We start from the raw sequence: 16,630 nt of genomic DNA, 5'->3' as shown, positions 1-16,630 counted from the left end.
TTGAGTTTAAAATTATAGGATATATGGGCAAAAAATGTCTTGTGCAAATGTATGTGAACACTGAAAACACAGGAAAAGATTACTAATAAATTACTAATAAAATACATAACCTCAATTTTTTTTTTTGGTTAACAAGATCAGAAGTGCTTTTCTGTGCTTTTTTTAGTTTCAGTAAAGTTTCTGGTAAGATGTCTAATTAAAATAAATGCCACATTGTAATAATAAACATTTTACCATCTGTAGCCTTTCTTCTTAACTCAGGTGAGGGAGAGGGAGTAGGTAGATAGTCTGCATTGGAGGAGATGGAATCATACTTCTGTGTTACAGGTTCTAAGCTCGCATCCACCAGCCATGTAATGGGCACACCACCCAAAGGCTGTTTATAGCGGGCATACTGCAGAGCATCAGTAATCCAGCGGATATCTCGCCACATCTCATCCATTTGCTACAAAGCAATAATGTCATTATTAGCAATATTAATAAAATAAATTGTCAAGTGTTTTGATTTATTGTTCTTCCAGTTCCAGTTGCACTCTGTTAGAATAGTTGACTCCAAGTGAAAAATTTATTTGGATTGCTGTTTTTGTGGTTTACAGTATTCCTTAGTCTGAATTATCTGAGGTCAATACTGAATGTCATGTAGTAAAACTATATTAAAATGGTTATATTAATATGGCTATATTATTTTATTAAATTAATATGGCTATATTAAAATGAAAAACTTTTTATGACAAGGCCTAAAAACTTTAAATGACAGCTTAAGCACTTAACATGGAACAGCTCAGTTTAAAAGTTTAAAAGTCTTCTTCAGACCACCCAGACCTTTACTCACAACTTTAATCAACACATGCTAATAGGATAAATGAAGAATGATGCAATTTAACTCACATGCCTTTGTTGTATTAGCTGTGATCAAACATTTACATTACCAATCATAATTATTTGCTGATAATTTAAAACTTTATTATAACATCGAAAAACTTAAAAGCTTTTTTTTTTATTATTGTAAATTGTCTCACAGCTCACCCAGAGTATCTTCATATGGACCACACTTTAGGAAACACTGGGTTAGATGCACCATCTCCCAGCACACACAATAGGCTACAAATATAATTGCCAACAAACTACACATCCAAGCATACAAACTGTGTCACATTCAAAATCACATGACCAATGATCACCTCCTGAATTCCAACATCTGCACATATTAGGACTCAAACCTACCATATCACACACCTTCCTTCTGAAGTAAACGATTTGTGTTTTCTACCCCGAATTTGCCATGATGCAGATTGCATTTTTCAAATCACCTGTCTCTTGTGCTGCCTTAGTAATTTTTTTTTATTTTTTAACTGTGTTTTGGATTTGACAGACAGATGTTTCACGAAATGAAAGATTTCATGCAGGTCTAAAATGGAGCAGCAGGAGAACTAAACTGACATGGTTAAGATGTAGAGGGCAAGCAGCACCTAGTGGAGATAGATGTCAAGATTAGTATGATTTTGAAGGCCCTAACTACCACTGTTTAATTATGCAACACTCTTGCCACTCTTGCCTTCGAGTTTACTTGATTACCCAACCAGATAAATACGATGGTGAAAATGCTCTCTATAAAGGCTTTCTACTTTAATGCTCCATAAACCTTTCCAGTCTTAAAGTGGCTGGAACAACGAAAGCCAAGCAAAGCACTAACTTGGGCTACAACAATCTCGTTCCAAGGATGGGAGCAATGTTTATCTTGCAGCCATTTCATTTAACATTTTCAGAGTGCCTTTAGTGATGAACCAGAGGGAAAAGAACCAGGAGGACAGTTAGTCACCCTGTCCCAAGGTCTGTGCAGAGCAGCAGAATGTTTACTTAAATTCTGCACCATTGCCACTAATACTATGAGACCTCTCTCAAAGCCACCTTTGATTAGGGTCTGGGTCTTTAAAATCTTCAAAAAGATTACATGCCAGAATGACAAGAGGACACTTGACTAGGTCACCTGCTTCTGAAACTTTTTTAAAGTACAGTCCCTGATACAGTACACTCTAAACACTATAAGAAACCATAAGCCCATGCAAGTATGCCAACCTTGTCTAAATGCGACTGAGAAAGATCGAAAGCCAGCAGAAATAGGTGCTGTCAACCACAGTAAAAAAAAGTTCAACTTTCCCACACAACACCTGCTGCAGCCACTGTGTATCCTTGCTATTGAGGTGGGACCCATCTGGGATGCCCAAATCATACACAGTACCAAACTCATTCTCCTACAAGTCAGCACTTTGCACCAGGAATTCATCTGATCCATGATCACCACAATGGCTAAACATTCAAAAGAGATCACCCACTGATCACCCCATTGCCACCAACAATTCTTCAATTTACGGCACATGCTCGTATCGCCCATGAAGCCATAACCACCAAGATGCTTACAGTACAAAGAATTAACCAAATCACCATCAAATACCCACTGTCCCATCTACATACAGACACTCCAAAGGAATCTAGTAATGAGCACATCCTGCTGCTTTCATGCTTCGTGGGAGCCACATTGTGGGACTTTGACAAGAGATATCTGGTTTACTGGCAGAGCAAACTTTCATTCCCAGACAAATGTTTATATCTGCACTCCTTGGGAACAACCCATGAACAATCCATTTTATTTCACGTGCCGTATTTTAGTCCCTCCTTTTCTCATAGCCAGATTCTATACCAGCCAAAGGCCATCCAGGTACATATCCAGAATATATTGCGTGCTGGAAGTAAAAATATGGGGATGGAGGTCAGCCTGAGGATATCTGCCCCACCAGACAAACATGCAGATTGAAATAAAAAATTAGGCAATCACCTGCTTCCACAGGGTCTTCTGCTACTAAAGTCAGGGGAATTGGGCCCAGTATGCATAGATCTCCTTATACCACTTAGTGACATACTAAACCCCATTCCAAAGCATGCTCCATTTGCTTCCATGGGATGCTAATTTCACTGACTCATTCACAGCCACAGATGACTGGTTTAAGCGAGTCAAGCACAGGAAAGGAGCCGTTTGGATATACTTTGTCAGAGAAACACCTAAATCAACTAGACTTAATATTGTTATCGACAACTGCATTTTCCATAATGCAGGCATTCTGTATCACTTCCAAGCACATGATTTTTGATAACTTTAACCTGAATCCAAACTGCACATGGTATATAAGGAGTCCATGTCACACATCCCTTAAAAGTTAATGTCCTGTGTCCCAAGCCGTTTTTATTGTGTCTGATTTTAACCTTGATATCCACTTTGGTTGACTAAAAATTCTATGTTATTATAAAAATATTATTAATTTTATGTTAGTGCAAAACTTCTAACTTGATCGAAATCCCTCATCTTTTTTTTTTCTTTTTTAAGACATTAACTTTATGTTCTTTGGAGCGGCTCTTTGAATCTTCAAAGTAAAACAAACCTCAGTCCGTGCTACAATAAAGTGAGAAGCAGAATGTGTTTTCAATCAGGGCTGTTGACTTCCATATAGTGAATCTCCTTAAATCCCACTTTCATATTTTCCATTCTTAAAACTTACTATGCAATTGTATTTACAAGGAGCTCATTTCAGAATGGTGAGGAAAATGTAGAGAGAAAAAAATTCAGACAAGCTGAATAAAAAAAAAAAGCTGAAATTTGAACTCCTCCTAGCAAATGTCATGTGAGATTCAACTGGGAATGAGGTTTGACACCAGAGGATGACTGCTTTGGAAAGTATGCTAGTGCTCTAATGACAAAAGGAGGGACTAAAATACGGCAAGTGAAATAAAATGGAAGGGGCAGCTTTTACTTAGCTTTGTGAGAGAGCTTAGTTCACCAAATCAGTGTTCATTTTGATGTTGGCTTGGAGATTCTGCAGCAAACAGGCGGGAAATATGCAAAGGATGTTGTAGTCCACACAAGATCATTGGTTTTCTGCATTTTAGAATAAGGATCTTGTTTTGTGGATTTGTTTTTTCTATTCCTAACTTAATTTATTATGATTTCCAGGCTGTTTAAGATTTTCAAAGCATTTCTTGTTTCTTTTTTAACTGATTTCAAAGAAGCCCTGGCCATAACACTGATCCATCATGTACTTGTTGCTTAATAGGAGTGATTTAAGCTTTTACATATTAAAACGCTACATGAGTGGTTTAAACTTTGTGATGATCAATTACGATTTTTGATGATTTAATGGATAATACACTTAACTTATCCCAAGTAAAGGTAGTTAAGCTGTTAAATTAAGCGATTATGGTTCCCACTTAAAAGAAGATATATGTTACAGAATCTTCATCAGTGAATGACACGATATGGCTCAGATATTTAAAGTGCATGTTTTTGTGGTCAGTCTACATTAGTTTCCTGACAGGACCTGACAGTGGAAAAATTCATCTCTCATACAAGCGTAGAACCTTAAGTGCTTTGCGCTAATGTGCCATTTTGACAGATGTGGCTTTTTTTTTTGCATGCTCCTCTGTGGAACATTAAAATGTTTATGCTAATTGGTGCCACATTGAGTAGCCACACACAGGCCATACAGTTTCTCGCATTGATTGGTATTCTTTCTCTCCCCTCACCACTCACAGGCAGTGTGTAATCTGTGGTCAGTGTGCCACATTTTTCCACAGCCTCTTGGATCTGACATCACACAAACACTCTTGTGGTTTTGTGGTCAATCTCAATTAATAGTCCAGACCGTGGTGGCGAAGAGGGATTATTTCACCCTAGTGCACTGAACAGACAGCTCTCTTTCAAGTCCTGTAGCGAGACTCTGTTAAGCTCATATTGAAATTTCTACACCAGAAAAACAAGCAATTTTACAGTTTATATGTCTAGTAGTTATACTTTACAACATCAATAAACATTTCTAATTGGATTATTAGCTTAAGTTGTTTTCGTAGGATGACATCTCACACACTTCGATGTGTCTGGAGATATGTGCCATCACCACTGTGTAACAAATTACATTTCGTTTCATTTCACTGTTGGCGCTGAAGTCATAGATGTGTGAAAAAATAATGAAAGTAAAAAAAAAAAAAGAGACGAACTGGTTTAGAATTGGATGAAGCCTAGTGTTCTGTAGAAATACCTGGATATAGTCAAGTATATGTTGGTGTCTTTGTTTGGCAATCAAGAGTTCAGCATCTGTAATGGCCTCTCTCAAAGCCTGCTGGGTTATCAAGGCGTCCAGGTCGAGCACAGAGGACAGTCGGCAATACAGGCTGATAAACTTCTCCTTGTATGCACAGAAGTGAACTGAACAAAGAGACATGGAGAAAGAAAAAGAGAAGTAAATTCAGTAATGTTGTATAGCATAATAGTGTATATATTAGTCAGCTACATCTGAAACTTCCTGTAAAAAAAGCAATTTATAAAATCCATATAAATGATCTTGTGAAGACTTAAGAACAATGTGAGGCTATAATTAATTTACCAAGAACATTGAGTTCTTTAAAAGTATTGTTTTTTTATGTAAATTTGAAGATGGTTTATACATGTTACAATAGGATCATGTTTCAAATGACGGCTCAAAACTGTCCAAATAACATCAAACCTTCAGCCAAAAACATTCTAAATTACATGCATGGTTTTACACGATTCACTTCTTCACACAAATACACAGGCTGATTGAAATAAAAACGATTTAGTGGTGTTTGCACAGATCTGGTTCAATTACAATATCGATTACTTGTTTAACCTTTTCTTCATTTTTACCCAGCCTGGAGTGGGAGGGGGTATTTGGCAAGCCGCAAAGCAGACTGCTCCCCTGCTGGCGTGTGTATTTGTGGGTCTGTGTGATTTAGTGAGGCTCCACTGGGAGCGTGATTGGACGTGGAGGAGGGGGGTGGGGGGTGGGGGGTGGTGGAGAAAGGAATCCGTGGATTTTATAAGGCCAACTGAGCTAATATTGTAGAACTTGAAACAGAAGCCAGTGTACCGAGCTCAAACATTTGAAGAGGGAGGTTGAGGAAGCCCGAGTGGGGTGTGTAGGGATTGGTCTGGCCCGGGGCAGTGCACACGGCGTCTGAGGCAGGCAGCAGCAAAAGAAAGGACACATTGTGACCCAACTCGAGCACCTCCTGTGTGTAGAGACGGAAGTGCTTAGCCTGTGCAAGAAATAGACACACACAAAGGAACACACACACACACAGAGTTTTTAGACAAAGTGAAATAATGGCAGGCTATTTTAGCTTAGTAGTGAATAAAAATCTGAGTCAACGTTTTTTTAATAAACTTGGATGCAGTTAAAGAATGAGTGAATTTTAATATAAGGTTCAACTCAGAAATATTTCCTAGATATTTATATACATTTAACTTAATATATCATTAAGAGTTACATATACATAACATATAAGTTTGATTATTTTCCTATATCACTGATACATGTCGTAGTTACAAGGTTTAATTTCCTTTTCCCCCTATTTATTCCATTGTGATAGCATTAGAAAATGCGGTCTAAATGTCAGCAGATGAACACTCCAGTGTTTTTCAGTCTAATCTCTAGTTACAACATCTGGAGTGTATAGTTGATTATCACAGACACGATTTTTTTTTACACATTATTTTGTACCAAGAAAAGAACCAAAAGGATGTTTATGCAAGACTCACTGATAATGGACGTCTAAGGGTGAGAAACAGTTTTGGGAAGCATATGTTTTGTTGAATGTGTGCATAAATTATTTAAACGTATTGGTTAATTAAGATCTAAATCTGTATAATTGGTTATTCTTCAGAGGAAAGAACTCGTGTTTATGTTATACTCAATGTAATTGTGTGCGACTGATGGCGCGCAGATGCCAAAAGACATTGCAGAACTGTAACAACTTTTCACTGCAATGTTCCTGTGTGTAAAAGTGTGTGTGTGTGTGTGTGTGTGTGTGTGTGTGTGTGTGTGTGTGTGTGTGTGTAAAAAGTTTACATGTTTATGGATTTGTTTATGGCGATTTATAGCCTGTCACACTTGTGATGAACGCAAGTCTACCCTTGATTCACTCTCACTCACTCTCATAATCTATACCACTTTATTCTGTATTCAGGGTCGCAAAGGGCATGGAGTCTATCCCAGGAGACTTGGGGCATACCCTGGATAGGGTGCAAATCCATCGCAGACCCTTGATTCATAGGTTGGTTAAATATAATGTGATGACTACACCATATAATAAGTTTATATAAGTTTATATAAAGTTGAGCTTTGCTAAGCCTTTGTTACTGCAGCACACAAGTCAGATTTTTCCACACTGCAAGTGCCATACACTGAGCTCTCCAGTGGCATAAATAGCATGCAGGGTGTGAGCCTGGACATGGATACAGTATATAGTATATCAGTAGGGCTTCCATTACAGGACTGCACTAAATCATAATCATGCAAATGTGGTGGATAAGATTTTAATAAAAAATACTGAAGTATTCTTATAGGGTATAAACATCTAGTGAAAATAAAAAGCATTTATCTAGTAAAAATCAAAGCATTTTTTTTACATGGTGTCTCTCAAGAATTACTCATTATTTCAAAAATGCCAACATTGCTAACAAGAAAATTGGAAAGAGGTGGGAATGAGTTCCACTTTTTTGTTTAGTAAACTAACATTTTAGCTGATTAGTTTACAGGTGTTGTTATAAATCGTAAATGACACAATGAAACCGTAATGCTGGTACCACTGTAATGAATGAGGGGACCAACTAAGAAACAAACATGTCATGTTGCAGTTGATTGGTGCCTTCAGTCATTCATTGTTCAACTCACAGACATGATCCAACACTTAATGTTTATACCCATAATCAAAATTGTAATTTGAAAAGAAATAAATGTTAATCATACTTCATCACTATATATATAAAAAAATGATATGTGCTTCTGCGGTGTATATTAATCTTGCAAGAATAAAGGTCATTTTTTTTGTCTTTGGTACCTGATGGAGAGGTAGATTGATCTGGCGCAGAAGATTTTTTATGGCTGTCTGGAGCTCAGAGAAGAGCAAGGGAGCGCTGCTGCAGTCTGATGCCTGATCCGCTCTTTCCACCTCCTCAGGCCCAGACAGACTATTCAGCCATTCCCACTCATCTCTGGGTGGGAAGATAAGGCACACAGTAAAGACACATATACACACGGAAAAACAGTATTGACATATTCGTCCCTGCTGAAGCTCCCATTACAGACTGTGCCACTCTGTACTCCGACTCCATGACGACAGAGTTTCCAGAAGAAAGTGAGCAGTTTAGGAGCCACACCAGTTACTGATATGCAGAGTTAAGCCTTAGAGAGCGAGTAAAATGCCACCAACCACTAGATACCCCCTTATTTTCAGTCTGAATGTTTAAAATGTGGGAAAGTTCCATGTGTGCCACACTCAGACTTAACAGGATGCTTTACAGAAATAATAGAAAAGCTGTGTGAATGTGGATGCCTGGAGGGTAACAGACAGCCCATTCTTATAATCTCTAACATGCAAGGCATTTAACAGTGAGAATACTACCACTTGGCATCAAAGAGATGGGAATGTCTGACATTTGAGAAAGAAAGAAAAAAAATCTCTGCCACTGCTTTTTTTGTTTTCTTGTCTAACCTTTGCGTCTCTTCAGCACAGCTAGAAGCTGATAAGCCACAGATGGTGTAATAAGGAGTGTTTTAGTGTAGCTTCTAATGATAAATACGTTTCTAAGCTGGTGGAAAAAAAAAAGAGAATTTCTTTGCTCCAGAGATTTTCCTCGAGCCGTGAGTGGGCATCATCATGTGTGAGCCTCCCGCTAGCCTCCACGCTCCGGCCCCATAGTAAATTTAGTTTTACTACCACACTGAGCGGCAGGATAATGCTCTCCCTGTCTGGACCTACCTACCGGGGTCAACAGCATGACCTGAGATGAAAATAAATAAATAGCTCCTTTACCGAACAAAAACAAACAGGAGTTTTGTTTTGCTCATAAAAAATGACCACGTCAAGAAGGTATGTGCTCCTGTGGTGAGGGAAGCATACCGCGACATGCCAGCTCTTTGACATATTTCAATATTTCATCTTTACAGGCACATGTACTCCTCATTTATGCAATGTACCAATGAGGAACCTGTTTGTCTGGTCCTGCGTTATATAGTATATACAGTACAGCTGGACTTATTCATTCGACGTACACATATCTCTTTTTGAGTGTGCAAGAATATTACACTTATTACATGAAAGGGTCATTTATTTAATCTGGTTACCTGATTATTATTTTTTTATTGTCTGTTCTGTTTGCGAAAATCGATGTGTATTTAGGTTTATGATCTTAACATTGAAAGTTTGCATAGTTGCCATTTCATTGCATTATTTTAATATATGGGCATGTTTATATCTTTTAATGGTATCAGTGCATAAAAGTCAAGTACACACAAAATGAATTAAAATATAAATAAAAATATCAAAATCGCTGATCTGCTCACTCTTTGTAAAGCAATCATTTACAAATTAAGGTCATTACACACCTGCATATGACTGCACTGAATTCCCAAATATTAATGCGAGAGCTGTGAAGCATGTAAACTTTTTATGTTATGTCATGTCATTATTTTGTAAGGACGAGGAGAAAATACTGGTCAGGAAAATGCAGACAGCTAAAAATTTACAAATATATACTATATAAATAAAATTTATTATTAGAAACCTAGCTAAGGCTATCAAGCCTTGTTTCATTGTATTTTTGCTTTTTCCACCAACTATTTGGATTATGACATGCTAAATATTTTGTTATCAAAGGCAATATTACCTGCTCACATTTTTGCCCTTGCCATTTTTGCCCACACAAACCGACGATAATAAACAAGATCCAGTGATCTGCTATGCATTTATAAAGAGGAATCTTTTTTTTTTGTCAGACACCCTTCTTCAGGCTTCTGGCTGTGCTTCAGCTCCGTATTTGCTACTAGTCACCAAGGGGTTCAGACTACATGATGCATCATTGAGAAAGTTAAACAAGAAGAAAACAGCAAGAAGTGGACAATGGAAAACTGAGAAAATAATTACAAACTCCCCCAAAAAAGAGATCAAAGATTACTTCTGTATAACATTGATATAACTGATAAGTTGTATTTATATGGCAATGTTACAGACTTGTGTGTATGTATAGTTGAAATGTGGAGTTAACCTGGAGACATTCCAGTTGTCCCGTATCTTGGAATGGCAAAGCATGCTGGGTGTTCGCTGTGGTACCAGGACCTTGATCTGATCCACAGAGCTGCTGAGTTTTAAGTAGCCCAGATACAGGCCTGGAGAAAGACGGTGCTGACTTCTCCGCTGATATGCCAGGATATCCTGTTTACACATTGTTCATATTAGCTCGCTCACTTATTTGTAAAAATGTATACCTGTATTAATTTGAACTTTAAACATGCTCAGGATTATATTAGTAAAGAGAAGAAAAAAAATGTTGCAGCATTGTCTTTTTAACAAAAACGTTGAATAAAACCCTAGTTGAATTAAGCCCTAGTTACTTAACAGACTGAAGTAGTACCTGTATGGTGATGAGCAGGATATCTAGAGCGTACGGCTCTTCAGGGGTGGACAGAGATTTTCTCTGGCTCTGCAGTTTGGACACCTGCATCCACTTCCCATTGAAAAAGGAGTAGGAGCTGTCCATCTCCCTTACTGTCAGTAGCAGCACATTGCCATGGCGGTCTTTAATAGGCTCGTAGTGAACGCGGCCCAGGTTGTGTGTGCCAAGAAGGTTCTGTGTGGACAGAAAGGAGCACAGCTGTGATTATGAACGCATGCACTCTAGCGCTTACGTGCTCAGTGGGTCTAGAATGCTAACAAAAGAAGTGGGTACAACAGTGCAGTAAGAGTCAGCTCTTAAATGTGAGCAGCTTCGGAATAAATAGCTCTAACTGTTCGGGAGCAGCAGCTATAATTGCCTTGTTTCACACAGCCTGTACACACAAACTGCACAGCCGCCTACACGTGCACCAACCAAGAAAAAAAAAAGAAATTCTCGCTGTGGCTCTTCAGATTCAATTCAATTACAATGTTGTGAGAGTAGAATTGAATTAGTCTAATTAGATGCTAGAAAGGCTAATTGAGGGCTGGCAGACCTGTAGATGGCCAGCAGCAGCCAGCATCTTCTGCCTGGACTGCAGTGTGGACGAGGACGAGGTGGAAATCGCCATGCTCTGCCTGAGCCATCGGACATCCTCCCACATACACGAAAGCTGCGAAACATATGTACAGAATAAAAATTTTGCTTTGACAGATTTAATAGAGGAATTATATAATTTGGAAGCAAAAAAAAGAAATCACTAAGCAGAATGAAATAGCAATCATTCATTTGGTTTAACATGATCATTTAAAAATAGGATAAACCTGCTCCGAATATTTTCGGTCATTGTGCAATAATCCATGCTTATTAAAATACCAACAAACATGTTATTACTTAACTAGAGTCATTCTGCCCCTTCCATTACTCAGGCATGGTGGTCAGCTGGAGTGTTTGTCATACCTTGGTAAACCACATAAAATCCTGCATGAGGGAATTGCTGTAGGAGTCCTCCACCTCCACGATGGGTATCTGATCCTCATTAGTCACCAGCAGACTGTCCTTATGATAAAACACTGCGGCTATGTAGATCCCCCTAGAGCCGGGGTGAGAGCACATACACAGCGCATGAGGGATTACCCAGAGTGACAGAAGGCAGTAACACATGTCACCGTAAGGGCTGATTTAAGCCCATAAAGTATACTGACCTTTTGAGAGTTTTGACAAATTTAGTGGAGGAATGAAAGAGATGTTTCAGGCTCCTAGAGACAGATTGCTTGCGACTGGGGTTCTGCAGCTTCGATGTGTCTGAAAGGAAAAGGTAAGTAAGGTCACCGCTCACGTACTCACAGTGAATGCCAGATACATGCTGCTCCTTTTGAAACCAAAGGCATTTAACTGAACAATAAACAGGAGCACAATAAAGTATGTATGAAGACGGTTAAATAGGGCGATGTTATGAAGCTGCTTTTGGACCTCATGTGTGCTGATGTTATAAACGATGAAAGCAAACAGTGTCTGGGCGCCGATGCGAGGACAGCGCAAGGTGTGCGTGTGGTGTTAACTAAAAACGGGCCAAAACAGAAGTGCGTCGTGTGAGAGTGCGGTGCCTCAGGGCTGCTGCATCGAGAAGGTCAAGGGTCACATCACAGAAAGATGTATTATCTACAACTTTTGAGTTGCGTATCTCCTGCTTGAAGTGCAGCCCTATCAGTGGTCCTTTCAGTGATGCCAATCTTCAGACGACCCTGTTTTCATGAAATTAAGCGTCACGTAATTGCCCCCCGTGTAAACAGTGCGGCACACTGAACAATTCGGGAGGCTGAGAAGCTGTTTACGGCATGCAAATGGCCATCAGTAAGACCCAGTCACCACAAGACTAATCACGCTAGCTGTAGTCTCGCTGTCTCCATGGGAGGGGGGGGGCGAGGGGGAACTTTCCATTTATATACCACTATTAGCCTGCATATGGGCTACGGTGTAATACAAGCCCCAAAAGAGCTTCATTATGCCGATGATTTCGTCGTAATAATTAATTAAAACAAGGAAACTGACGAGGACATTTATTTTAACAGCTTGATTTATTTGCTTTAACTTTAAGGACAGAGTATATACCATCCTGAGACTCCTAAGGTGTGTTAGTTATTCATTTGTGACACTACAGGCTTTATGTCCAACATGTAAAAAAAAATAAAAAAAGCTGTAGTGAATTAGCGCAGGGGAAGCTCACAGTAAGCACGGCTACTTCTGCTGCCACTGAACGTGCTGATAACTCAACCTCTGAATGTGTATTTCCCGCTCTAGAGGTTAACTTACTTTGACAAGTGGATTATAAGACATGAGTGCACTGACCTCCTGCGCCGCCAAACTGTCACACCAAATAAATATAGAAATGCTTTTTTGTTTCTGAAAATAAAAAATTGGATCACGTTTGATTAATGACTTGGCACTCCATCTGTCTGCTGTATGCATGGTGTGTAACCATGAAAAGAGGTAAGCGAAAATATGTGTGAGCTGAGGGAACTACCGCTGGTAGCGTTTCTCCATTTTTTTAAAAGTCATTTACTGAAGGTCAGAACAGGCTGCTTTAACATATGTGAATGCTCGCATGCTCATCCATAACTGCCGCTGCAAGACTTTCCAGGCAGTAGCGGCTTACAGCTGAGGAGGTGTGTGTGTGTGCATGTGTGTGCGTTTGCATGTGCGTGCGTGCACGCGTGTGTGTGTGTGCGTGAGTGTATGTGGGTGTCACTGTGTCTCATGTGGAACACAGAGAGCTGTGTTTGCCGCACACACCCCTCGTTCTGTGAGCACCCTCTCAGCTCCACATATACACATCATAAATTAAGATAACCTCCCCGTAAATGAGCAGCATTTTTTTACCGTGGTTTTTATAGTGGTGGCATTGTACCAGCGCTGATTAATTTTGCAGATTTATTTTCAAACACCATCTCTCCAAAAATAAACTGAGTAAATACAGCAACGTCTTCCAGCATGTGTGGTTGCGAGCACAGAACACACACACACACACACACACATATGAACACGGCTCAGTGAGACAAACAGACGTGAGAGAGTACTATGTCTCGAGCACTCAAAATCAGACAGCTCTAAAAGCTTAATTCTACTTGAAGCGTGAACGTAAGAGGGGGGTTTCTGTCAGACGTAGTGGGAGGCAATTTTCTGTTTTTCTACATTTCAGTGCAAATCCTTAAACATCACGAATCGTGATGGGGGAAAAACACTTACCATAAACAACTCTCAAATAGACTTTTTCTTCTAGAATCAATTATCCAGTATAATGTTGTTTGAGACTCTGGCAGCCATCCCCCCTGACATCATTGACTCATGTGTTGACTCATAAACAGATGAGTGATGCAGACTTTTTTTTTTTTCTCACTCTCCCCCCAGGTCCCCGCCAGTGGCGGCCCACATAGCTGCCTAATGAAGTTGGTGTTTGTGAGCTCTGAGCTACTGTCAGCACAGTGAACAACACTCCTCTATGCCCCTCTCGCCGACTTCTGGATTAGGGAATGGGCGACAGGCCAAAGCTGGCACCGCGCTTCTCACGTATAGACAGCATCCAGCTTTGCTAATCTGGAATGGTGTTTACGCTCTGATTTACAAAGCTACAGTATGCGAGCTCAGCCGCGTGAACGTGCGCAATCCAAAATGGATAAATGTATTAAAAGATTATTTATGTACACAATCTCTTGAACTCTGCTCCTGTCTCTCTCGGCTGGACCACTCGAAAATAAGAGAGCACATTCACACTATTTTGGATGCCTAAAGCACAGAGTGAAAACATTCATTTCATTTCCACACTTTATTTTTCCCATTTAGTTCATCTAGCAAAAGAAGCGAGGCTTAAAGAGAAACAAGAGGTAGACCAGGAGACAGAGAAAGCAGTCCTCGTGACTGAGCGGAGCGAACTAAGAAAAAGACAGTGAGAGTATTATGAGGGTTATAAAGAAGAGATGAAAAACACAATAAAAAGAAAAAAGGAACGGCTGAGAGCAACAAAAAAAATCTGGGTCAAAAACACAGTTGATGAGCATGAGGTCATTCCTGCATTCGGCATCTGAGTTCCTCAAACTAATGTCACTCCTCTTATAGCTGCAGTACAATCAAAGCACAACAAAAAAGATGGGTGTCTGTACAACCACGATTTTCTGGAACAGCGTGGGAGAGCAGGCATTGTAAAGCAAACTGCAGCCTGCACTCGCTTATTTTCTCTTAAACGCAAAAAAAAAAAAAAGAACTTATGAAACAACGCAAACTAACAGTAATATGCGTCTAATTTAGGTCTTAATAGTAAAACACAAACTTCAAAATGGCAAAACTCTATGAGTAAATTGTAATGGTTTTAATACAACATGACACAAAGTACATCTGTGCTTGGCATTAACTTACGTATTGATGTTTTGAAAAGCTGTAAGTCATATTTTGTGACTTTATATCCTTTATAGATTCCTGGGACCAACATGTCAGTGAGCCTATCAATACATTCCTTTATATACTCATCTTATGCTAAATAAATAACTCATGAGATTTTAATGTGACTAGTTAATGTGGCCTAGCGGTGGCTTAGCGGTTAGCACTGTCGCCTTGCACTTCCAGGGTTCAATTCCTGCCTTGGGCCCTTGTGCATAGAGTTTGCATGTTCTCCCCGTGCTTGGTGGGTTTTACTGGGTGCTCCTGTTTCCTCCCCCAGTCCAAAGACATGCAGATTAGGCTAATTGGTGTTCCCAAAATTGCCCGTAGTGTGTGAATGTGCATGTGAATGTTAAATAAAGTCCACAGTGGTACAAGAAGGGAATAAATACTGTACAATGTTTACCATTGGCCTTCATGGTCCCCAGTTGGACTGCATGAGGTTCCTAGATAGATGGCTGGAAATTGCCTGTAGTGTGTGAATGAGCGTGTGTGTGTGTGCCCTGTGATGGATTGGCACCCCATCCAGTATCCAGGCTCCAGGCCCCTCCTCGACCCTGTGTACAGGTTAAGGTTAAATTGTCGATGAGTGGATCTGCAGCTATGTTTACACGCACATTTCATAAATTCCTATGAAAGATTTTAACTTAGATGTTTACATGGACACTGATCCAATCCAATGTGCGTGTACATGTACAAATCAACTTTGTTGCTAGATTCACTTTAATTCTGACTTCTGTGACACGTTTGATATGCTGGAAAACAGAAGGAGTATGTTCCTACAACTTTGAGTTCATGTTAGGCTTCCCATCTTTTCGCTTTCTGCATTATTATTGGTTACAAGAATGCAGTCTTATCTATTATAGGTTAGATGCTTCATCACATATAAAACAGTGAGCCAGATTGTGCCCCTTCCTCAAATGTCTATAAAATTCTGGGATGGGGGTGTACTCACGGAGTGAGTTCTGTTCTGATTATGGGGTTTGCATGATGCATTTTTATTCTGATTTGGCTATTATTCCCATTATTAGTAAAGATTAAGATCCATGTAAAAGCACATACTCATAAATCTTCTTCTTCTTCTTTGTCTTTCGGCTGTTCCCTTTCAGCGAATCATCTGCCTCCATCTAACCCTATCCTCTGCATCCTCTTCTCTCACACCAACTAACTTCATGTCCTCTCTTACTGCATCCATAAATCTCCTCTTTGGTCTTCCTCTAGACCTCCTGCCTGGCAGTTCAAACCTCAGCATCCTTCTACCGATATATTCACCGTCTCTGCTCCGAACATGTCCAAACCACCTCAATCTGGCCTCTCTGACTTTATCTCCAAAACATGTAATGTGGGTTGTCCATCTGATGAACCCATTCTTGATCTTATCCATCCTTGTCACTCCCAAAGAGAACCTCAACATCTTCAGCTCTGCTACCTCTAACTCTGCCTTCTGTCTTTTCTTTAGCGCCACTGTCTCTAAGCCGTAGAGCATTGCTGGTCTCACCACTGTCCTTTCATTCTCGCTGATACTCTTTTATCGCACAACACACCTGACACTTTTCTCCACCCATTCCAACCTGCCTGTACCCGCCTCTTCACCTCCTTTCCTCACTCTCCGTTGCTCTGGACCGTTGACCCTAAGTACTTAAAGTCCTGCAACTTCTTTACCTCTGCAACCTGTAGCCTCACCGATCCACTTGGGTCCCT

At 39.8% G+C, this 16,630-nt stretch overlaps 1 protein-coding gene across 2 annotated transcripts in view; it reads right to left on the bottom strand.

Moving 5' to 3' along the window:
• ankfn1 (ankyrin repeat and fibronectin type III domain containing 1) overlaps positions 1 to 16,630 on the bottom strand; it is a 73,875-nt gene that overhangs the window by 2,654 nt on the left and 54,591 nt on the right. For both annotated transcript variants that reach the window (XM_053510803.1, XM_053510804.1), the window contains exons 15-23: positions 11,704 to 11,803; positions 11,459 to 11,591; positions 11,055 to 11,171; positions 10,478 to 10,693; positions 10,112 to 10,278; positions 7,906 to 8,059; positions 5,934 to 6,102; positions 5,085 to 5,251; positions 235 to 445 (exon numbers count right to left, since the gene is read on the bottom strand). In XM_053510803.1, the coding sequence (XP_053366778.1) occupies positions 235 to 445; positions 5,085 to 5,251; positions 5,934 to 6,102; positions 7,906 to 8,059; positions 10,112 to 10,278; positions 10,478 to 10,693; positions 11,055 to 11,171; positions 11,459 to 11,591; positions 11,704 to 11,803 (1,434 nt within the window). The remainder of the gene's footprint in view (positions 1 to 234; positions 446 to 5,084; positions 5,252 to 5,933; positions 6,103 to 7,905; positions 8,060 to 10,111; positions 10,279 to 10,477; positions 10,694 to 11,054; positions 11,172 to 11,458; positions 11,592 to 11,703; positions 11,804 to 16,630) is intronic.

This window comes from Clarias gariepinus, chromosome 14, assembly GCF_024256425.1.
Source record: "Clarias gariepinus isolate MV-2021 ecotype Netherlands chromosome 14, CGAR_prim_01v2, whole genome shotgun sequence".
In the NCBI taxonomy this organism is placed as follows: Eukaryota; Metazoa; Chordata; class Actinopteri; order Siluriformes; family Clariidae; genus Clarias; species Clarias gariepinus.
This window is presented reverse-complemented; position numbering and strand designations above follow the sequence as displayed.